The sequence below is a fragment of the Argiope bruennichi genome, chromosome 2 (genome assembly GCF_947563725.1).
Source record: "Argiope bruennichi chromosome 2, qqArgBrue1.1, whole genome shotgun sequence".
Lineage (NCBI taxonomy): Eukaryota > Metazoa > Arthropoda > Arachnida > Araneae > Araneidae > Argiope > Argiope bruennichi.
In genome coordinates this window covers 108,155,811-108,181,611 of record NC_079152.1, presented here as the reverse complement: position 1 = coordinate 108,181,611, position 25,801 = coordinate 108,155,811, and the positions used below count along the sequence as shown (strand labels likewise).

Genomic DNA, 25,801 nt, shown 5'->3' with positions numbered 1-25,801 from the left:
AGGTGCTTTAAAATGCAACATTAATGCTGATTCTTAATACAATATTCTTCTATATGTGTCTTTTTATTTCTCTAATACATATACATATTGTAATAAGATAATGAGCACATAAAACCACTAGGAAAGAACTACACTGATATGAGCCATACATGTATGTCATTTTCTATAAATTATAAAAAAGAGCAACATCAAATTAAAAATATATATGATTTTCAAAGATAGGAAAAAGGAATTATTTAGTCATTTCTATACAGATAAATTATAAAATAACATCTTTCAAAAAATAATTAGGTAGAAAATACATTACAAGTAATATTAAAAATTTTTGTGTAATGAGAGAAAAAAAAACCATAAATAAAAACTGGGGATCATTTTTAGCAGATAACAAAGGTCATGATTTGATCTCTTTAAAAAATGTTAATTTTATAGACATTGTTGAAGATTAAAGCTGAAGCAAACTGATATTGTAAAAGAGATTAGCTGTATTGAGTGACTAAGCACATTATTATATCACACAATTTATAAGTAACAAAAGTAATTTCTTTAAATTTCTAATTATTAATCATAATAAAAATTGCAATAATTTTTTTCTATAAAATAAATAATTACATAAAAAATCAATTTACTAAAAAAAACTTATATATCCATGTGAAAACATTGTACAGTCATGGAAATGAGTCATACAGGAAAGTTTCAAAATTACAAAAAGCAATCCTGTATAATCATCACCAGACAGATGAAAAAGATTTATTTATTTGCTGCTTTTCTTATTTTTTTTCAAAAGGAAAAGGCTGTTGCTTATTTGTTCCATATCTTGGCAAGTCTTTAATCTGAGAAATGTGAAATAAGAATTAATTATAATATTATAAATAACTGTAATGAAAAAAATTGTTAGTTTGACAGTAATACTTACATGACATACTTAAAAATTGATAGTATAAACACAAATATTTGATATAAGTCAAAAATACCATTTTTTGTATCTAAATTTAGAATGAATATTTAGTATTTATTTATATAGTACACCTATTATAAAAAAAAAAAGACATAAGATATTTTATTCTCAATCTCTAGAAACGTGCAGTCTAAAAAATTTGTAAGTGATTTCAGATAACTTTGGAAAATATTCTACAGAAAGAATATTTTTTTACATAATCTTAAAATATTATTTGTTTAATGAAAACATATTTATTATTTAGGTGTTTTTTTTTTTTTTTTCAAAAACCCTTCTTGCTTTAAATATTCATACAAAAATCTGCCATAATACCCATATACAGCTGTATAATGGTTGGGGTGGAGGAATAAGAATTTTTCAATGTGGAATAAAGCATAATTAAAAATTTTTTATATTGCAAATAATCTTCAATACTAGAATTCTTTATTATATTTCTACAGATTTACAAAATTGAACAATAGAAGGGAAAAGGTTAAAATTGATTAACATGTACACTGTCTAAGTAAAAAATGGGAAAATTTTCTTATAGCATGACAAATGCAAAAGCTGTTAAAGATGAACTGTAGTTATAAAAGTAATATTAAAAGTTAATTAAAAATGATTTGAAAAAATATTACATACATACATTATCAATTTTTAATAATTTATATCGCAATAATAACATAATTAAAAAAAACTATAAGACTAAAAATGATATGAATATGTATAGATATGAAACAACTTATTTTACTAGCAAGTCATTAGATTAAACAGATAGAAAATATGCAATAAAATGTTTTTAATGGAAGCATTTTAAGGAACAATCATAAACATCACAAAAAACAGTATAATCATACTAAACTTGACGAGTTTTCTAAAAGGTATTAATAAGTTTAGCAAATTCTTTTAATTATAATTCATTTGCTTCAAAAAATTGAATGTTCAAGGAATTCCCCCGAAAATCCAATTTTCTTATTGACTGTTATAATATATATATAATTGATGTATTTTATTAAAAGTGCTCTTAATTTGATAAATTGAATGCTATATATAAGAAATATATATATATTTAAGTTTTGAAAACACATGTCATTTAGTTAAGTATATAAATGTAAGAGAATTGATTACTAAGTAAAATTATATGAATTCTTATTTCAGTGTGCTTCTCACCAGATTATTACTTTTTCTGAAATAATCGACAGGATCAGCAATTTGCAAAATGAGCTACAAGAACTTCAGGATTCTGCAAGAAAGAAAGTGATTCATTCCAAAAAATATTGCTAATGATATGAAAAGGAGGATATTGACAGATTTCACTAAAGAAAGGGTTTTCTCTCCATTTGTTCTTTTTTTTTAATTCTGAAACAGATCTTCAAAAATTAATTTGTCGAAGCATCTAATTGGCTTATATGTTGTGTTCTTTGTAAAATTAAGGACTGGAATTTCAAATGAATTTTTATCTGTTTTGTTTCAAATTTCAGATTCTACAGCTTCAAGGTATTTTAATTTTGTAACAGTTTTTTTAAAGAAAAGTTCATAATAGTTTTTTGCATTTGATTTTTAGTTTTTGGCATTATAATAAAATGCATTATGAGGTTTTACTTTCTTATTATGAACCTTAAAGTTTTCTTTATATTTTAGTAATTCATGTTATTCAGTTATTCCTGGGTAATCATGTCTAATAACAAAAGAGCAAAATGGATGGCTCCAGAAAGCATTATTTCTAATTGCATTTGCAGATTTGTGATGGATTCAAAGTGAATTTATATCAAACAACTTTTCTATTGTTAAAAATGAAATGTCAATAGTTTATTGTATTTAAACTGAATTTGACTGTTATCATAATATCATGTTATACCATTGTGCACCTCAGTGATTTCTGTTTTAATAAATAAAGGTCTTTTCATTGAAAATCAATTACCATATCAGCATTTATTATATAATATTTATTCCTGACTTCATTGCTACATGCATTTTTCATTTTTTCCCCCTATTTCTTTAACATATCAATATTGAATTATAAAATTCTGTAAAAGCATAAGAGTGTTTCTTCCAGCTCCTCTTTCTATCCTATTTAACTTCTCTCTCTCTCTCTATATATATATATATATATAAATAATATATATATATATATTATGACCTTATTCTTGTTTATTAAATTTACTGTATTGTATGTTTTTGTTTTATTTTGTGATATTCATTCAATGTAATTTTTATTAATGTAACTTTAGCATTTAAAAAAAATTTCATAAATGTTCTGCTTTAAAAGTATATTGTTCAACATTATGTTTTTATTGGTGATTAAAAAAAAACAGTCGTTTAGTATCTAGGATGTTACTGTTGAATAAAATTGATTTCATCATTTACATTGACATTCTTGTCATGCTGTATTTATATTCTTTCTAAGTGTCTAGAAAAATAAATGTTGATAAATAGTAAATAGTTTAATAATAATTATTTTTAAAAAGAACTACATTCATAAGATTTAACATTCTATAATATTTAAATAATATGTAAAAAAGAAAATATGTAATTTTTCAAAAACACTGCCATAGTCATTTGTCAAAATATATCCTTTGGATAAAAAAGGGAAGAATAAAGCGGCACCAAACGAATTAAAAAGCGATGTTAATTAAATATGCAAAAACAATAATTCCATTGAAAATACTAATTAAAATTTTAATATAAGGAAAAAAATTATACAGTGGCTCCCAAAAGTGTTCGTACACCAACAAGAATCAATTAAAAACTCATTATTTACCATTATATATTCTTATTTTTACATGAAAATATTTTCATAGCATATTTTTACAGTTCTTAATAAAGCAGTGAAGAAAAATTTCAATTACGATGCAAATTATTTTTTAAAAAATGACAATAAATAAAATTGCACAAAAATAGGACACAAAAGTGATCATACGCTTTAAAAAAATATCACTAAATATGAAATTTTCTAAATTTTTATAAATGTTTAGTATTTAGTAGGATATCCTTTATTCTTTATAACAGTTTTTAAACGTTTGGGCATAGATTTAACTAAACGATCGGTTACTTCTGCACCGATCTTGTTCCATTCTTCGATCATTACTGCTTTCAGTTGAATTTTCGATTTAATATCGTGACTTTATATTCGCACCTCTAATTCTTTCCAAATATATCTCCTATAAGGTTTAAATACGGTGATTGAGCTGGTGTTTTACGGGTTTGAGGGCAATGATAGAGACAAAAAAGACGAACATTCATGGCCGTGTTCTTAGGATCGTTGTCTTGGTATTACACAAAGTTGTTTAAAATGCCCAATTTTTGTGCTGACACTTTTAAATTATTATTGAGAATATTTATATAAACTCTATGATCCATTATACCATCAATGAATACTAAATTGCCTACTCCAGCCGCTGACATACACCCCCAAACCATGACACCTCCACCGCCATGTTTTACTGTTCCAACTAAATTCTTGGGATTAAGTTCTTCGTTTTTTTTTTTTTTTTTTTTTTTTTTTTTTTCGTTTTTTTTCTCCATACAGTGATTCTCCAATCCGACCCAAAGATGTTAAACTTACTTTCATCTGCAAATAAGACACGATGCCAATAGCTCTCTGGCTGGTTTATCACAGATTTGGCAAATTTAAGCCTAGCAATTCTGTTCTTCTGACTTACAAAGAATTTTCTTCGTGCACAGCGGCCATGTATACCAGCATTCCGAAGAATTTTACGAATAGTTTTACAGGAATTTAAGGGCGCCCATTACGAGGCTTGTTTGCAATCCTTTTTCCCTCTCTGTAACATTTTATTATGCTTTGCACCATTGAATGAGGTAGATTAGTTATAGTTGCAATGCCTCTAATTGATTTTCCAGCTTTAAAATGAAATATAATTCATTTTCGTACGTCTAAACTCGTTTCTTTACGAATGCGCGTCATATCTAAGAATAAAGTAAATAGAATAAATAATTGTGATATTAAATACTGAAATCAAACGATTTTAGTGTATTTTTCAATTAGAAGAAAAATAACCGCAAAAGATATTTTTATGATGAATTTAAATAAATAATGTTTGGATGTACGAAGACTTTTGTGTTCTAATTTTGTGACGTTTTTTATTTATGTATTTTTTAGAACAATACTACTTGATTTTTTATAAAAATATTTGTTCAGTTTTATTAAGAACTATTTAAAGATGCTAATTAAAAAAAAAACCAACTAATAAAATGCTTTATTAAGAAGTAGAGAACACAATTTCTGCAAATTTCTTTGGTGTACGAACACTTTTGGGAGCCACTGTATAACTACGAAAATTTGGAAAAAAATAGTTCAAAATAATATCTTATTTTTAAAAAATTCGGATGTTTTTAATAATTGATCGGCTAGCATAACATGTACTAAACATTGGTTTCATCAACGTTATCGGCAGACCTTCCGACATGCGCAGAACGGTTGAAAATTGAACAGAAACGGTTTGTTTGGTACCTGACGCGTGACCGTGAATTGAACCCATTAAAAAGCAATATTAATTAATTATCCAAAAACAATAATTCCATTGAAAATACTAATTAAAATTTTAATATAAGAAATAAAATTATGTAACTAAGAAAATTTGGAGAAAATAATTAAAAATAATATCTTTAAATAAAATCAGAAGTTTTTAATAATTGATCGGCTAGCGTAATATTTACTAAACAATGGTTTCGTCAACGTTATCGGCAGATATCCCGACATGCGCAGAACGGTTCAAAATTGAACAGAAGCGGTTTGTTTGGTACCTGACACGTGACCGTGAATTGACCCCATTAATGTCATTCATTGTTTTGAGTCATAATCATCAAAAAATTCAACTAAAATTGATAATCAAAGGATTTTTTTAAATGTGCCTCTGAAACCAGGCAGATACTTTAATATTCTTTCACATATACTCCGCCCTTAGGCTAAGGCGGGTTTTTCTGTCATGTTTAGTTAGTAGTTATTTTAAAGCATTAAACCTTCTCATTCAAGTTACTTTTGCTCTAAGTTTGTGTTATGCGAGTTATCCAATTAATTATATCTTCTCCAATTAGTATGTCTTTAGGATCTTCTCCAAAGACAATAAAAAGAAAACTTTTATTTTCTGTAGTTTTGAGTTTTGAAACTTATGTTTGGTGTCGCTTGACCACCTGTTTTGACATCTTGGAGGAGATAGAGAAATCAATTACCATTACCAGATGGTGCTAGTCACAATTCAGGCAAAGCTATCCCTTTTAGCACAAGATGTACAACCACATTGTTACGATATCTGCACGATGTTGGACGGCATTCAGGATATAGGGCAACGTCGCAGAAATATCTTAACAATATCTTGTCGGCCTAATAGAGATTTGTTTAAGAATGCGCAATTACCATAACCGACGCTCTCAAATCAAAATTTCAGTTCCCCTTGTTAGTACAAGATATTATACGATATACATCCGACATGTTGGCCAATGTCGAGTAGATATCATAGCAATGCTGATGGGCATTTTCTGCTAATATGGGTCTGTCAAGGATATAGATAAGGCACTGTTAACAAGCTAGATCTGGATTCGAATCACATTTACTTTTTAAAAAATTTGTGGTGAACAGCTTATAAGCCAGATAACAGGTACGAAACACAGGCAATTGCTTTTGGCTTGTGGTCTTGTTTTTCGGCTGCGAACCACAAGGTCCCAGGTTCTATCCTCGCTCATAACAATCCACTACAAATTCAAGGCAGGCGCTAAAACATTTAACACTTTGTTATACTTTAGTAGGTAATTAGAAGTAATTTTAAAAATTTGAGGTATTGTGAACTGATTAATTAATTATTTGGAACACTATATACTGTACAGTATCGGCACTAATATTGACCAAATATAACAAATATTTTGCGCTGATTCAATACTGTAAAGTAATGTTACCTCGCAAAACCTACTTAGGGAGAAGAATATAATTCCACTCTCCCCTTCCTTTCATTATAGAGCCACAAAAAAAAAAAAAAACTGTACAAAAAAAAGGATTCTATTTATTTTCTCTCTAATTTCATAATTTACGCTCAATAATGGACTCGATTTAATTGTGGATTTTCAATATTATTAGATAAATGATAATGAGAGGATGATTATAATCAACTAAAATTAAAATAACCTAAAATTTAAAATCAGTAACCCAATTTCAATTTTGAACAATACCAAGAAATCTTTTGCATTCCAAATCTAACATAAAAACCTTATAGCCTATTTCTTTGAAATTTAGAATCATAAAAATATCGTAATATTCCAAAATGATGCATAGCTAGTGCATAATATATTACATCATCAATCGGCCAATCGCATTCCGATCAGTTTTGTGAACCGAAACCGATTTTTTTAAAACGTAAAAATAATGCGAGTTCGCAAATTATACAGACTAAGTCCATGGCAAAGGATACCGACGTGCTCCGATTGGTTTAAGTTTTGGCATCTTTTTGGCAATGTTTTGCCAAAAAAATGCCATACCGAAATATATTTTTATAAAAATAAATAAAATTTGTGAATTTATCCCCCCCCCTTATTTTTTAAGGTTTACATGTAATATTAATCTGGAACACATATACAGCAGAAAAGATCAAATCCTGAAACCTAAATTCAGGAAATATAAAAATTACAATTTATTAAAAATATTTTTGTGTGTGCTTCTTCTTAATATGATTTTGAGATAACTAAAAAAATTAGCTACGAAATCACATATTCCATTAAATCTTACATATTTATACGTTTTGGGCATTAAGTAATCATCTCTCCATATGTAGTTGATGGGAAAGTAAGAAACGTTCAGCAATAAGTTTCAATGACTGCATAAATTATCTAATAAAGGCGCGAAAATCATCGAAAAATAAGAATTATTTCATTGCTGCATCATATGTTGAGTAATTACTTTCATTTAATTTTTATACTTATATGCATAAACAATATTAGTTACTTGTATTACTAGTATTATTAGTAATATTTATTATTATTATTATTAATTAGTATTAGTAGTATTACTAGTAATATTTAGAGAAAACAATTATATTAATAAAAATTAGATCGTGTTGATATTCACTCGTATCTTCCATAAAAGTAATGAAAGGTACAAGGTTTGAGCCAAATAAGCGAAAACTACACTATTATGAATGAAAAACATTGCCAAAAAGATGCCAAGACTTAAACCAATCGGAGCACGTCGGTTTGCGAACTCGCAAAAATAATGGGGATTCCCCGTTTTTTTTTGTGGTACAATCATGACGAAGTTTAGATCTGAATGAAGTTTTCATTGGTTGGTTTTGAATAATACTGCGCACTCGCAATACTCCCTGAAACTTTATTCTATAAGAGATAATATCAAAATAATTTTCAGACTGATCTGCAGTTATGGAAAACCTCACTATGTCATATGCTGATAAAATGAAGTAATGAAATACATTTTAAGATTATACAGTAGGCAATACAACAAGAAATAATGCTCACTTTATTCTTATTGTCTGATCGTGAAGTTATGTCAAGTTACTCACCTTCTTGCGATGCTGATAATTGTAAGCAATCCCACAGAACTGTACTAACATTGACAGTACATACGGAGTACAATTAGTAGTTCTTCAACTGTGTCTGCTGTATTGAACGGGATTTCATTTATATGTTTCTTGAAATTAAGAGATAAAAAGTTCTGTTTGCTATTAGGAAAGGATAGGATCAGAAACAACAGCCTCAGTAAATTCTGTATTGTTTTTAAACAATTTTGTTTAAGACATATTTTTTCTTAGAACAAAATTATGACTATTCCTGTCGGATATATTGTTACTGGAGTTGTTATAACTGTTGCAGCTATTTTTGCTTTGTTTACTTCAATGTCAAAGGAGGAGCCTCAAAAAGTTAGGAGTGACGGCAGAAGAAACCGAAGTACTGGCAGCCAGAGTCCAAGAAATTATACGCCACCACCTTCACCATTAAGAGGACGTGGAAGACGACGTAAATTCTCCGATAGATGTGCAAATTGTGATAAAAATCCATATGTGAAAATACAACCTTGCAATCATGAATCTCTGTGCAAAGGATGTGCTGTTCATTATTTAAAAGACAACGATACATGCCCTACTTGCAATGGTAGAATTGATAGCTGTTCTCCATCTATCCCTCCTTTTGGAAAATGTGAAAATTGTAGGAAATTTACTGAGCTGTTTAAATTTCTTCCTTGTAATCATTCTCTTTCACTTTGTATTCATTGTTTTGAAAGGCAAATGATAAGTTATAAAAAATGTCCAGTTTGTGAAAAGGTAATCCGAGGATACGAACCCGTATATAATACATCAGGTTTATGTACAGTGTGTCAAGAATTTACAAGATTTGCGAAGTTCAAACCGTGTAACCATGGTAACTTCTGTGAAAAACATGCTATACTATACTTAAAATATAATGATCAAGAATGCAGTGAATGTGGAGAGACAGCAACCATGTGAATCTCAAATTTATTAGAATACTGAGGTGAAAATATTTGTATTAATTAATATTCCTTTTTTCATAATATTTGACTTGTAAATTTTAAACTTTCTCTTAGTGAATCCCATTTGCCAATAGTGGCTTTTAAAATACCAATATTTTTTCTTTGATTGCTTTTACTCTTGGATAAAGCACTTAATATGGACAAAATGCTTTACAAAAAACTCATAAAATTTCAATATTTTTTAATTGAATAGAATCTTGTATCTTTAATCATTTTAATTGTAAATAAGGCATTAGGGTATGGTATAAACTGCTACTATAAAATATTAAGGAGAAAATATTTATACATTACTTTTACAAATTGGTGTTATATTTGAAATCTGTTGTATTATAATTAAGATATTACAGTTTGTGATCATTTTTAAGACCCACTGAATGACAGTTGGTCCCCAATTGCATCACTTTTTTAAAAATTCATGCAAAGGAATAAATGACTTTCTATACTTCGTTTCATGTGTTAGCAAAAATAAGAAATTTTGTTTCATAATAGTATTGGATATCATCTTGCTTTTCAAAAGAATATTTTAGAAAAAAAGAAATTTTACAAATTTTTCCATTTAATTTTTAATGAAGGAATTGGTAATTTTGATAGATAAAAACAAGCAAATATTCAGTATTCTGAAAAAAAAAAAAAGAAAAAAAAATGAAAGTTGTAATTACTTTTTCAGAAAGTTAATTATTACTAGAAATTATCCAAATGATTGCCACAATGTATAGGTATTCTGACACATTTTTTTTATCATTAATATCAGCAGCTTAAAATAATTAAAATTGTGATACTGCATTTATTTGATATACAGTAATCAAGTGCTATTTTATGTATGTAGACTTCTGAGTGAACTTGTGATTTTGTCAATGTAGAAAAGTTATTATCAGTGATAAGTTAACAGCACTGTCATTATCTGACTATGATCATCTTATTTTATTAAGATTATTGATATATTTTTGTTAAATATAATTTTAACTAAAAGAAATTAATACAGTGATATTTACAATTTAAAATTGTAGTTTAATTTTATAGATCTTTCCTATAAGTGAAACATGTAGAAATTTGTCATATCATACATTGACAAACAGGAATTGTGGACTTTCCTGAGCTATCATCTTCAATTCTCTCTGAGCTTTTGAATGATTTCAGCATCTTTTATTGCTTGATGAGTTGGTAGAGATTCGTTATCCTCTTCATGTTTCATTTATTCTGTTTTAGTAAAATACAGATCTTGCCAGCTTTTTGGGCTGCGGTAGCCTGGTGGTAAGGTTTTGGAACCGGAGGGTTTCAGGTTCGTGACCCAATTCCACTGAAGAACCGCCATGCAAGCAGGTCTGGTGCACATTAAATCAGTTCAGGCTAAACATCCTCCCGCTAATGTTGTGTGGAAAGGGGGTGCCATTCTCGTCATCTGACCGCTGTTTAAAATTTTGAGGTCTGTCCCAAAATAGCCTAGTGTTGCTTTAAAACGGGACATTGATATAACTAAACTAAACTTGGCAGCTTTTTTTTATTAGTAATAATTATTTATATGTTCTGTTACACTTGGGCAGAAAGTAATGCAGAATACAGAAATTTTTCTGAGTAATAATGCAATATGCTTTAAACAAACAAAAAAAAATATTAGTTCAGAATATAATCTTTTTTTCTTTATAAACATTATAATCGTAAGAGAATATTTTTAACCAACTTTTGAAATATTTCAATTTTTTATTAAAACCTCCCAAAAATTAAGGTATAGTGAATTAAATCTTTTTGCTTTATAAAGTTTTAACATGTAATGATATTCAGTTGATGGCCGGGATAGCCTGGTTGGTAGAGCATTGTTCCTTCAGTTGCGAGTTCGAACCCGCCGGCCGATGATTCCCCGTGTGCTTGGTGGCTGACGTGCATATAAATCTGTCGTGGTCACAAAGTCCTCCATGTCGAAAGTAATACCACTGGGAGTACTAGATCAGGGGTGATCGTTCTCTGATTCAGGTCTAAGTTACAATCTGTGGATGAGTGAATGAAGTCCGTCCCGTAAAAAGGGTTGTGACGTGTGTGTAGCTAAGTTGTTTTCTTGGCCCTAGATGGCGCTACTATAAAAGCAAGACACTCCCCCACCGGTTTAAAATCGCTGTCTTCGTAACAGCGGGCTTGTCCATGGCAAGCGCCATAAGAAACGACAAACAATAACAGTTGTCAAGCATAGCCTGTACATATGGTTTAACTGCATGATATGGTGTAGTCACCAAAATCAAATCAGCATGGTAAAATTGTGTATCATTTGAAAATGAATTAATTCCATTGAGTACAAAACTTTTATGGTTAGGAGATAAATATATCATTGATGAATAAAATTGACTTATGTTGAGTAATTAATTGCTTGCTGCTATATATAATTTTTCATATTTTTTTAATAAAGTAATTAGTTGTCTTCATTAGATTGCTACGTTTGTAAATGAAAGTTTTAAAAATGTACTCTTATCTAACTTTTCCCCAAAACTATCTGCATTACATTTATTAATAGTATATTTAGCAATATCTTTTGTATTTGTTTAAATATGTGGGAATTGCTAATTCCTTATGTGATTTATTTTATATGTGTATATTACAGTATGCTCTCAATATATATGTAGTTTGTTGAATTATATTCCAATATTTTGTAAAATTTTATGCATATGAAATAAATAAAAATTTGATTCAAAATAAATTTTCTTTATTTTTACGCATAACCCATATTAAATAATCTTTCATGATCTACCACATTTTATCTTAAAAACAACATATAACTAAAGAGATATATGCCAAGATGTATAAAGAAATAATTAAGCATAAAGTTAAATTAAAAAAAAAAATTGAAATAGAAAAGTTTCTTTTTTTGTTCCTAACTTAACTTATTTGATTGATATTTTCTAATTGTTACATCATACCATCTCATGAAAAATATTGTCTTTACTTCAACCTTCTTCTAATTTCGTACATAACCTTTTATCATTACATTTTTTCAGTTATCAATCTATTTTCACAATTCATTCTATAATTTCCCTCAAAATTGTGTGAAAAGAAAGTATTAAAGTTATAAGTAAATTGAGAAATACCCCTCCTTCTTGATTTATTTTAAGTCATTAATTTATATTTGCCATACATTATTTCCTGTCCTTAGTTTTTTTTCAAGCATTTTTTTTTTTTTTTTTTTTTGCCATCTAGGCTGAGAGTTAATTTTAGAAACAGGAGTGGGAAAACAGTTCCAAGGTAAACATTTGTCAGCTTGTCCATACTGCATCATGACTCGTGATACATCCATAATAAATGCATGTATCAATATGCTGTAAAAAATACATTACTGTGCATACTGCTTCATGCAAGGTTTACTATAGAGAACCGTGCACGGATTAGCAGTAGTTAGATTTGGCGATACGAAAGAGAAACAAATTGCGACATCCGGCCCATCCACTGCAAAGTAAGTATCCCTCTTAATCTTTTTTCAAAATTTATATACCTAATAAAGACTGAAGTTTGCCTTTTATGGGAAATATGGTAAGTAGAATCCAATTAGGTACTGTAATACTGCTTTTGTATTGTTTTTAATTTTGTTAAGAACTTCATTTCCTAACACTAGAGGAATAATTCCTTCTTGTGATGTATGAGCTAAATCATGCACAGTTCCATTTTTGGAATCTTTTGTTCTGTGTATATGATCTATATTCTAAGGACAGAATCGTATTTACAAAATTTTTTCTTAAAATTTCCATTATTAGGCATTCATTTCATTCGGGAAACATTTCATGGTTTCCTCGAAGTGGAAGATTATTAATGCTAAAAATAGAATCACATCTATAATTCTCTTAAATAGTAATTTAAGCCATTCTATTTTCTTATTTATATGAACTTGATTCATTTTATAAATAGTCGAATTTAAATTTAGTCATTTCAATCATTCTTGCTGAGTAATAAATGAATTAAGTGACAAATAGAATACATTTAAACTTATCAGTTATAATGCTAGGTCATAAACTTGGATCACATTTATTATTTTCATTTTCGTCGTTATTTTCTGATTAAATCATATTTGTATAAATATATGATTCTTCAAAGATTTTTCACAGTTCCTACACTTTCATTGCAAGATTGTGTAATTTGGGCAGAATTTTCTTTGTCAGTTGAAGTTTGAATTGTAAATTTTGAAGTCAAAGCAATTTCATTGTCAGAATTACTTCATAGACAAGAAAACAGATCTACTTGTGACTTTTTGAAATTTAGCTTTTCTTTTTCTTTTCTACTAATTTTATTTTTTGAAACCAAGTCTTGACATTCAGAGGGATACTTCCCTGTCTTGGACATGATTAGATCTAACAATAGTAAGCATTTTGTATATGAATGGAATGGAATATTTTATAGTATGAATGATCAAAATAATATATGCAATCTAACCTAGTGGGTGAGGTAAATGACCATACTTTATGTTTAAAATATGTTGCACACTTGCACTAAAGTGCAATACATCTGTAAACTTCGTATATTTCAAAACTCGTCGATTGTTCCAGTTAAATTTCTTCCTCTTTTCTTTCAATCCCACGATTACCCTTCAGAACATTATTTTAGTTCTTGATCATGTTGGAGCCCTGGTGCATAGCATCCATTGCAGCCCCCCAGATAGTCTACCCAGGTCAAAGCAGACATAATAAAATTACTGATCTTCTCAACTTTCAAGAAATAATGGACATCAGCAAATGTATATCCATATTTCTATTAATTGGAGTAGTTATAATCAGATGCATATTGTAATCCAGGTATTTTTAATTCACCACTGTAACTACGGTCTATAATATTTGAAACAGCAGTTGACAGTGATTTCTTAGGAATTACCCATCCCTTTATTTTCACATTAAACTGACAAGTAAACATGAATAAGAACACAAAAGAATTCTGAAGGAATATTAAATGCTTCAAAAACAAGAATATAAACATAGACATAAAAAAAATTTGGTACAACTCCTAAGGTCATAAAGCTTCCTAAAAGTCACTATTGAAGATGTCTTAATTTTTTTAAATTACAATTCGGTTTGATAATGATACTATTATAAAAAATAATGGAATCAAGCATCCAATTATCTTTTTTAATAACTAGCTTTGATTCCCATCAAATCATACCTTGTCTTAACTTTAAGCTTTTGGAACTTTTTTTGTATCAATTTTTCTGAAGGAGTAATAAATTAATACAATGTTTTGGATTTTCCGGGAACTGAAATTGCTATTACTTTTTTGCCCTTTCATTAAATTCTTAACACTAAATACCATATTTGTTTATTCTCAGGACAATGATAGATTATTAATTTTCATTGTTTAATCCCTTTCTCAAATTGAAAATTTTCATTTGGCTGATTTAATTATCCAACAAATTTTTTACCACAATAGACAAACTCTTAATTTATTTTGAATCCTCAGGATTTTCAATTAATATACTATTTTCCAAAACTTTAACATTTTTGGCACAATTTCCCTTGATTTTTTTATAATTAACACTTTAAAAAAATTATTTAAAATGTTCATTTTGAATGAAAACAACAGTAGTATAGTACCTTTAAACTTTCAGCCTTTATGGTTGTGGACAAGGGATAGAAATAACTCCATCCAAATGAAACAGCTTATTCCTTTATTTTTCAAATGAATGTTGTGATTATAGTAAATATTCATATTATGATTCAATGATGAAGTAACAGGAGCTATTGGAGAAATGGACATTTCAATCATCCCATTTTCCAATAATTAACTTCCCACAATTGACTTTCTAATTACTCTATACTGACATTCGATTACTGGTGACTTTATGCCAAAAGATGAAAGTTTATCATTTTGTAGTGAACTAATCCCCATTTTACAATATTTAATATCTTATAACTTTATTGCTATATTAATCAATATAATGACAAAAATAATGCATAAAATTCAACAAAGAAGTAATTAAGTTAGAATATCAATTTATCACACTCAAATTAATCTTTAAAATTAAATGTAAATGTATTTTGTACGGAAACATTATACATAATGTTTTATGAAGAAGCAATATATTTTCATTTCATATGTGCAGCAAATCAAATTAATATAAGTAATTTTTATTTTTAAATCATAAAAATTTCCATACCACTCAAACTCCAGGAAATATAATTTCATAAAAGATATTTAATTCCAAAAATTAGATAAATTGAAAGATAATTTTTTTCTTGTATTCCAATAATAATCATATTTTTAATCATTGGTTATTAAGTACATAATATTAAAGTTAATATGCACAAGGGGAAAAAATAGAACAGTACAATTTCTTTTTTATAATCTTTATATTTTAACCCATAAGTAACAAATAAAGTCTCAAACAAACAAAACAAAAAAGAGAATATAATATTTTTTAATATACAGAAACCAAGAAAAAAGTGCAAAAAAATAAAATAAAATAAAAATAAAAAAATAAACTAATTTAAAATTAATAGACAAATAACAGATTATTTTTTATACAAGAAAAAAAAAAAATCGTACTTACAATAAGACAGTTATGCAATACATAATAATACTTATGTTTGAAGATATCTTTTTATGCATGGAAAAATAAATCTAACATCATTCAGAAGCATAAAAAACAATCTTTCTTATCTAAGAGAAGGAGAAAACAAGAATTTAAACAATTTCTCCAATTACTCAGCAATATGTAGCCCCATAAAATAACAAAAACATAGTAATGTTACCTTAAAATATACTTAAAAAAATGTCTGTTTCATGAAATAACGGAAGGAGCCAGCTAAAGTTTAAAATACATTTGTGTTGTTGTTTTATGTAATATATTATACAATAATGACTTCAGTTCCATTAAACTTTACAAGTAAAGAAGAAAAATATTAAGTAAAACTATATATAGCTAAATTGCCCTAGTCATTATTTATACATATTCAAGTATAGTTACAAAAAAATTCCGAAATTCCCAGAAAATAACACGACAACAAAGAAAACCCCTTGTTTTAAAAATTAAGTTTTATGCAATTTTTAGAGTCATTTCAGAAATTTTGGACCAAATAACACCATATGTTTTGTATATTTATGAATAAAATTTTATATGATGAATAATGCTATATTAGTTTAAAAAAATGCAAATTCTTATTAGTTAGCTCATAGAATAACTAGTTCGTGTGTAGAAATATTAATTTAATACATTCTTAACTGATTTCATACATTATAATTCAAGCGAAAGTTATTCATAAGCAATAAGTGAGTCATTGAGTTATACTCCTTAATAGTAATATAACTACACAACAATAATTTTCAATGTGCATTCTAACCATTAATAATATAGTAAGAAACTCTACTATTCATTTATATTACAAAATTTTTGAATTACTTTAAGTAAAAAAGATTTTTTACACAGTACATTAATATTAAAGCATTCATTTGAGCTTCGGCCTAAGTGAAGATTAGTGTGCACCAGCCGATTGTCGCCAATATTGCAACCCATCGGATCCCTCTTATAGCAACCGTACTGCTGTTTTGTTTACTACTTTTTGCAATGGTTGAGTTGTTCTTAAACTACAATTAAATTATGAAAAATGTTAAATTAAAAATATTAAAAAAATATCGATTAAAGATTTTACTTTTGTTCTTTATTATAAAGAAATTTAAGCTTATAATTAAAAGTTATTTTCTTCTTTCTTTTTTTAATGTGAATACGAACAGAAAATATTTATTCTTTTGCAATTTTTAATTGTCAGTATTCGCTTTAAAAAAATCGTCTGCATTCTCACTTTCAAAGACAGCTGCAAATGGAATTCTTCGCAGTTCTCGTAATTCTTTTGGTGTTATAACGGTTGGTTCCCTTCATAATTTGTTATGTCGGGATTATTTCGAACCTGTAGAATGGATGAAGATCGAGTTAAATATGCATACATATATATTTTACGAGTTAATGAAATTAGGAAAGGATGCTTGTTTGAAATTTTGTATTGAGAATGGTTTGATATCGAACCGGCAGAATGGATGGAAGGTGAGTGGAATATATTCTTTTACAAGTTGATGAAGGTGGGGAAAGTATGTTTGTTTGAAATTTTGTATGGAGAATGTTCCGATTGCTTATTTCTCCGTTTTTTCTTTTCTCTTGGTTATGTACTGTTTCTGTTTTCCACACAGTCCTTATGTTCAATGTGCTAGCGAAGCTACTAGGTTCCCGCTCCCGCTGCTAGCGAAGCCGTAGGATGTTTTTTTAAAGTTAAAAAATTCTGCCCGGTGCCTTCTACAGATGCCGAAGGCATCTGTAGAAGGCACCGGGCAGTATGAAAAAAAAAAAAAAATACTTATCAGTAAAAAGTTCTAATTAGATGGCGGGAAATAGTAACCGTAACTGTTCCGCGGAAGTATTTGTTTATTTTGTCCGCCACCTTTATTGGCGACTTGGCATTGTTGGCGCAGCTGGGTGCACACTAAAATTCACTTTTACCTGAGCTTCTACTCTATGATATAGAAGAACTATGTAGTCTCTGTAATACACAAGAGAAGAGGTGAACTTTTTAAAATAAAAAAAAACAAAACAAGTAATTGGAATTTTAAAATATTATACAAAAATCGTTACCTTGTTTATAAAAAAAAAATGATTGGCTAGAAATATAAAAATAAAAAGAAGTTTACATTGCAATATAAGATTCAATGAACTAAATTCATATTTTCAGGATCTTTTAGAAATTTATTAAGGTTTAATTAATTTTCAAATTACAAAAAATAGCAGCGCTGGTTTTTTTTTTGCATCATCTGTAGAAATGATTATATAAATTGGAAAGTTTTGATTAATATGCCAAATAAATATATAGCGGAAAATTTCCTATAATTTTTCCAGTATCATAATATTTAATTAAATAGTGACTCCCGAAAGATTAGTAAATTACCATTTTCAGGAGGGAAAATTAGAAAGAAAACTGTGATACAAATTCACTTATAAGGTTCAAACAAGGACAAAATCGTAAAACAGCAACTTGCTTGCTATATGGAGGGGATAGATAATCAACTTACCCTATGGAAGATCGAAATCGAAAAAATCATTTTCAACAAACACAGTGGAAAGAAGGGAAAAGCCTTTTCTTATTGAGAAGCCAAATTTAGAAAATTGTTTCGAACTTTGGTTCTCAAAACTTAAAAGTGAAGGTAAAACTAAAACTTTTTCTGTAATAATGCTTCAAAATATTTCAGTGTCTTTAAAATATTATTACATATTGTTGATATTGTATTCAGTGTTTCTCGGTTTCGCAATATTACTCAAGATATCTCGAAATATTTTACCGTATTTTGGTGCTACTGGGATCATTGTGGTAAGCCTTTTTTTTTTTTTTTTTTAATTACCAGTCATAAATATATTTAAAAGCTGAAATTCCTTTGATAGCAATTATTGTTTTAGATGGTAAAATAAATTAATGGAACTAAAACTTGTTCTCGAATAAAATTCAGTTATGGTAACTGGGTGAATACGGCTGTGATAAAGTCGGCTGTGATAAAGATAGACTATATCGTTGACTGTATCATTTTTATTTATGATTTGGTTTTTTTGAGTCCTCAATAGAGAAGAATCGAATAGATTTTTTATTTCATTTCTCTGGGCATATTTGTAAAAACCGGACTGGATTCTTTCAATTGAATATCATTTTAAATTTAACGAGACAATTAAATCCGAGGTTGAACTATTAGTTCCTCCTTTTTTAGAACCTATTTTAATTTTCATCAATTAAAAAAAATCCTTTGGTAATAAAAAAAAGTTCAGATTTTTCTTGTTTCATACTTACCACTATGTAACTTTCTATTGCCAGAAAAAATTACACTTTCGTATTTTCTACTGAAGTTGAATGAATTCAGGAAATATTTACTCTTGAAGATGCATGTGTTCCGAGTAAAAATCAAAACAAACCATGGTTTCGATTATAAAGAATTGTAGTTCTCTTAGGTGAGTAGAAATTCTAGAATTTTTTCTCATAATTTTATTTTTATTATAGGATTTTATGTAGTGTGAACATTTGTCTAAAATAAATGGAAGCCATTAAAATTTACCTAAAGATAATAACATTTTAATAAAGAATTCTAGAACTTAAGCTCTGTTAATATTAAGAATGCAATTTTCAAAAATATGTTCTAGTTTGTTTTGCAACTAATTATAGGATTTTGAAAAAAAAATTATTTTTGTATCATTAGTTGGTTTATTAATTTTTTTACCCACTGATTCCTGTGCTTTTAAATTTAGATTAGAAGTTTATGTACAATTTCCAACCTTTTTTTTTACTGATTTTTATTGACGGGATTTAAAAATATTTATATTTTTTAATAAAATTTTAAACAATAGAAACATATATTATTGATAAGATTAATTCAGATTATAATATTCAGTGGGTTTTGATTGACTTACCTATCATGTCCAAAATGTAAGAATGTGAGATGTAATTGAAAGAACTACATATGCATATATTTGATACTTGTGTTTTATAGTGTCCCTCAGATTTCATCTCCAAGCAGCCAAGATGTATGCCACACCAATTTATTACAATTCATTAGCCTCTAGGTGTGTCTTTCAGCTATAGGCCATTGGTGACTGCGACAGTCTAATAGCTATATTCACGGTAACTTTGATAATCTGTGGAGCAGAAATGACAAATGCAAAGTGGTGAATCAAATAATAATACGAGATAAAATAAAAGGTTGTAATATATAAGATATTTTTAGCATGTAAAATTATCTGTAGAGAAATAAGATTACTTTAGACGGTGAAGAATAAAAAAATGTTTTGTGGGGTTATCAAAAGCAAATATTTTCCTGGGTTTGAACCTAACGAAACATAGGATCTCAAGAAGGAGACAAACCAGCTACAACATTGGAATTACATGTAATGACTGAAGAAACGAGCTCTGCTCAGGTGCTTAGAGAAGAGAGCTAGTATATGACGAGTGGGAAGAAACGTTATTTGTAAAGATTGCTCATGGCAATTTTTTTATTATCTGGAAGAGAGCTATCAAAAGGAGAATTGTTCTAGTAATGGGGTTTCTGATGTTCCATAACTAGTTTTGTAGGTCAAAACTTCTTGCACAAAACCTTCAACTGAAATAAAACACTTAACACAGATTATATAATGAGGCATGGTATGACCTAAAAATTGGCAAGTAAACCCAGAGGTAATAATAAGACACAAATACCATGTATTTTCTATTCATTATCATTAAATTTTTCTTTTCTTTTGAGAGAGTAAATATTTATTCTACAAATAATGAAGTGGTTAATTTTTCTTTTATTATTTTACATCAGAGTTATATGTAGGTTGATAATTAATAGATAGGTAGAATTAGCTGATGTATGGATACTTTTTGTATACTTGGGTTGATGCAATGCTGATATATGTATTATATGCTGATTTTTTGAGTTTATATTTGAATTAATAATATATTTAATTTTCATATAATATTTACATCTATTATCAGTAATCGAAAATAATTTTCATAGTAATCTGTGCAATGAAACACAACAAATAAAATCTGTTGTCAAGATGTTTTCTCGGAAACAAAGAATTCTTGTAGTATTGTTTTTTAAAATTAAATTTAATTTTTATTCAGAATGCATTGTACAGAATAATGTTATTCAATATAATGTTTAGTTATTTTCTGAGTCAGATTGAAGAGTTATATCTTTTAGGCAACAGTTATTCTATCATTTTATATAACTATAACTTATAATAAAATACAAACATTTTGAAAGATCATAATTAAAAAAAATCTATAATTGTTTTTAAATTTGAAAACATCACTGTAAATTTGTATGCACTTATAATGCCACAAACTTATCCATGAATCTAATGCTTTCTTCAAAAATAATTTTTTCTATGTTTGTATGTTTTAGAAGCTAGCTATTTCAGTTTCAAGAAATCTGTCATTTACCAGAAGCAAATTAGAATTTTATGTACATTTGTGCTTATGTGGAATTAATAATTTAAAAATTTTCAAGTGTATAATAAAAGTTACAAGTATTAAACTTGTCATTTAGAAAATAAAAATCTGAAAACTACCGTATAATTTAATTTTCAATTACTATTCAATTTTTCAAGTCACTGCTTTGTCAAAGAATGTGCATAGCTGTGTGTAAGTGATTAAAGAATACGAAATCAGTTAGATATTTTTTTTTTATTAGACCTTTATTTGCCTTAAAATTATTTAATAAATATTAATTTGTTTAAAAAAAATAAAACTGATAACTGACACATGCCATGATAAATACAGAAAAAATTAGTCATGAACTTTGAATACATATGGTAAAAATAGAAATTTTTTTAAAATGAATGTTCTAGAATATATTAAAATAGATTTTACTACCATGAAAAAAAAAAAAAAAAAGATCAATCTTTTATTATTTACAAACGAACTATGAAATGAAGCAAGAAATATTTAACAGGGTTTACATCAGCAATAACATATTTATTTATTATTTAACAAAAATTTTAAGGGCTATCCAGATATTTTGATAATTTCCATGATTTAATAATGACTATAAAAAAGTTCTATGCTTTTTTTAAATTTGGGAAGTTAGTTTTTGACAAATCAATGTTTTTTTTTTCTGTTTTTCCCCCCATAAATACTAAAGATCAATGGCTTACATTAAATGTTTGTTGTGAATTAACCTCAAAATCAACCTATAGTAAAACAAAAGCATTGTTATCCTTATATCCTTGAAATTAAAAATTTGAAAACTGACTTTTTTAATAGCTAAACTTTTTCCTTTAGTCATTTATTTTTATTTATTACTAAGTCAATTATCTTTTTATAACTATTTTCTGTAACATACATACAGTTTTTATCGGAAGCAATTGAGAAATTTATATGTGTAAATTTATGGATTTCATTTGAAATGTCAATGAAACACATGTTTAATTAGATGAATTTGTACCAAAAACATTCAAATCAAACTGTTTTATAAGTTTATATTCATTTTGGGATTTATAGTATACATTTATTTTTCAAATTTTACTATTTCATGAAATATTATTAATAGTAAAATAATATTTTGTCTGAATTATTTTTATAAATATTTTATAAAACATTTCTAAAGTTAAAAAGGAACGTAAAAAAACATTTATTTTTTATATTTTCAGAACTATTAAGGATGTTTGTCAAATTTATTTGATAACAATTATATATTTATAAACAAAATAATTTTATTCTATTTTTATTTTTAGAGTTAGCTCTGTTTTGAATAAAAATGCTAAAGAATTTGGAAAGCAATACATGATTGATGACTGTGATGATACATGTTGGAACTCTGATCAAGTATGAATTTTTGCTAATCATTTTATATGTGTGGAAATGTTTAATTTTTAGATATATTTATGCAAACAGTAAAATCTTCATTGTTATGATGAACTGATAGATAGGTGTAATATAGTTGAGACAGGGGTATAGGAAAGGATGGATTTTCTTGAATTCTTTTTTTGTCAATTTAATATTTCTTTAAAAAATTGATTCTATCCTTATTTTTTTCTAAAAATTAAGTTGAATAATTATGAATTCACAGCATTTGTATATATTTAATAATGAAAAAGTTATTTAATTACTAATATTTAATTACATTAACATTATATTTATAACATATGAAATGTCTCTAATTATTAGATTAAAATTATGACACTTTTAGTTCTCAATTTTGCTTTCAATATTTTTCATTAATTAATTGATTGAAAATATAAATAATTAAACAGATTAATTAAATAGTTTTCATATTAGTAATTCTGTTTTCACTAATTTGCTTTCATTTTCAGGGAAGTCCACAATGGGTGGAAGTTAATTTTCCACAATCTGTCACAGTAGAAGAAGTTCAAATTCAGTTTCAAGGAGGTTTTGCTGGCAAAGAATGTTGGATTGAAGCAAAAAGCGATGGACAATTGAAGAGAGTATCTTCTATTTACCCTGAAGACAATAATACTTTACAAATATCCTTTAATTTTTTTATTAGTTTATAGCATTCTTGATACATATTATGTCTTTGTAAATTAAGCTTTTCTTTATTTCCTCAAAATTATATCTTTCTTATCATATAGCGACTTTAGATCTATCATAATATGGATACAAAGTTATAGAATGCATTACATCCTCTATGATTGTTCATATCATTATTTCTTCAGAGATATAATCTCCTTTTCTGAAAATGCTAACTTTTATGTTTATATCAATACAGGAAAGACAATGGGAGTTTGAGAGTCACATTTTGCAATAAATTATTAAAATATTTGTTCATTTTTCAAACATTAAACCGTATTATTTTTAATTACACTTAATATGTTTTCTAAGTGATTACCCTTGAACATTGAAATTCTTATATGTATAAGCTATAAATACTGACATAACGTTTTCATAATTCTTCAATTAGATTTCCAGTATTGAAATATTTTCAAGTAAATAAAAGCAGGTAATCACAATTCTTTAAGGAATCTAATTACCAGTTTTTGATTTCTTTTTTTTCTTTTTTTCGGAATAATTTTACTGGGTACCACACATTCTGCTGGTAATCTTAAATCTCGTAAGTGGGATTTTTATCTTTTCAATTTCACCTTTTACTATACTAATAAGTAATAGGTAATGTACATTAAGTTATTTCAGTCTATTTAAATCTAAATTTTCTATGTTTATGCAGCGATATTTAATAAGAATGAATAGGTAAACTTGATTTAATGATTGGCCTGAAAAGGTAGTCATTGAAAGATACAATAAAGAATTTGATTGAAATCCTGAATTTCTTCCTCCCATTATATAGTGAAATTATGAGATAAAAACTATGGTCAGCTTTAATATTTTGGTATACTTCAATATTTTAACTAATAAAAATACATAAGAATAAATGGTCATATTCCAAACAAATACATATTCAAATAATTTTTAAAATTTTGGCTTATCTGATTTTTCAGCTATAAACAATAACTTTTTGAATGCTTTGAAAATTTTTATTTTTGCTAATTGGACTGATTATTATGGCTTTAGGCATCTTAACAAATGAGTTGAACAAGAAATGATAGAAAATTTATTTTATGTTAAAAAGTAACTGAATATCTAAGTTGCAGGAAATAAAGAATAAAAAAATGTATATAAAAACAAAATTTGTTATAAAATTTAGTATACATTTTAATAAATTTTTAGACATAGAGCAAATACTTCTATATTAATAAAAAAATGCTTGTATAGAATATTATATAAATATTATAAATCTATTCAAATAAATATTTTTTTTTAATATGATTGAACACATATAATGCTTAATAAGCTAAATTGCAGTATATATATATATATATATATATATATATATATATATTATTTTTGATTCTCATGTTTCTTTTGGCATGACTGCAGTCTACTTTATTTTGTTTTTAAAGTAATTTTTAAGTTATTTCAGATGTATTTTGTATAAATTAATTTCAATAAATAATTATTTTTTATATTGTTTATAGAAAAGAAATTTAATAAATGCTGTTTTGTCCAAGATTTACATAAACATAACAAAATTCTTTTTATTCATTGTAATCCTAATAACAAAAATATTTGCTCACAATTTATTTTATTACTTTTGATTGAAACTATTGATGTTTTCCTTAATTTTTTTGAAAGTATTTGCCATACAACCTACTATATCCAATTGCTTTAAAATTATATTTAACAACAGCACAGACTTCTTTGGTAGGATTATAATTTACAATTTGGATGTAAAAGGAAAATCTTGATTAAAAATTTTTTCAAATGTTGTTTTATTGATATTTTTTTATAAATTGAGACAGGATATTGTAATAATCTAATATATTGAATCTCATTATACTTTGCATAAATTACAGTTTTACTATGATTTATACAAAATCATAATGTATACCTAGTATTAAGGTATACCTTATGATATATGTTTACCTAGTGTGATCATATGCATACCTAGGTATACATTATGATGTTTAAGAAATAATGTATACATAGAATTAATCAGCTGACAGTTTCTTGTAATATTTTCAACAATAAGACTTAATTTCTGTTCTTTAAGAAATATAATCATATAATGCTATAGGATTATTAAGTAAAAAAATGTTGCAAATAATTTTATTTATCTATAAAGGAGTTGGTAGATGTCATAATCATGTTTTTAATTTATATAAAAATTGAATTAAATAAATTATATATTAAACAGATAACTTGAATTCCAATTTCAATATCAGTTTATTTAAATTTTCTCAAAGCCCAGATATTTTTCAAGAATTCACAATCTTCATATGAAAGACATGATCATATAAAGAGGAATATAATTTTTTTGATTATGTATTTTTATCTTTTTCTAAAAAAAAAAAAAAAAAAAAAATGTATGACATATTTTTA

The 25,801-nt window shown here is 26.9% G+C and overlaps 1 protein-coding gene across 1 annotated transcript; it reads left to right on the top strand.

Annotated features, from left to right (window-relative positions):
• The first annotated feature begins 18,382 nt into the window (after positions 1-18,382).
• LOC129962416 (nuclear receptor 2C2-associated protein-like) lies at positions 18,383-25,188 on the top strand. Its single transcript, XM_056076175.1, has 5 exons — positions 18,383-18,584; positions 19,241-19,374; positions 22,639-22,729; positions 23,218-23,388; positions 25,054-25,188. The coding sequence occupies exons 2-5, from the start codon at positions 19,340-19,342 to the stop codon at positions 25,165-25,167; spliced, it is 411 nt and encodes a 136-aa protein (XP_055932150.1). The 5' UTR covers positions 18,383-18,584; positions 19,241-19,339; the 3' UTR covers positions 25,168-25,188.
• Positions 25,189-25,801: the final 613 nt, after the last annotated feature.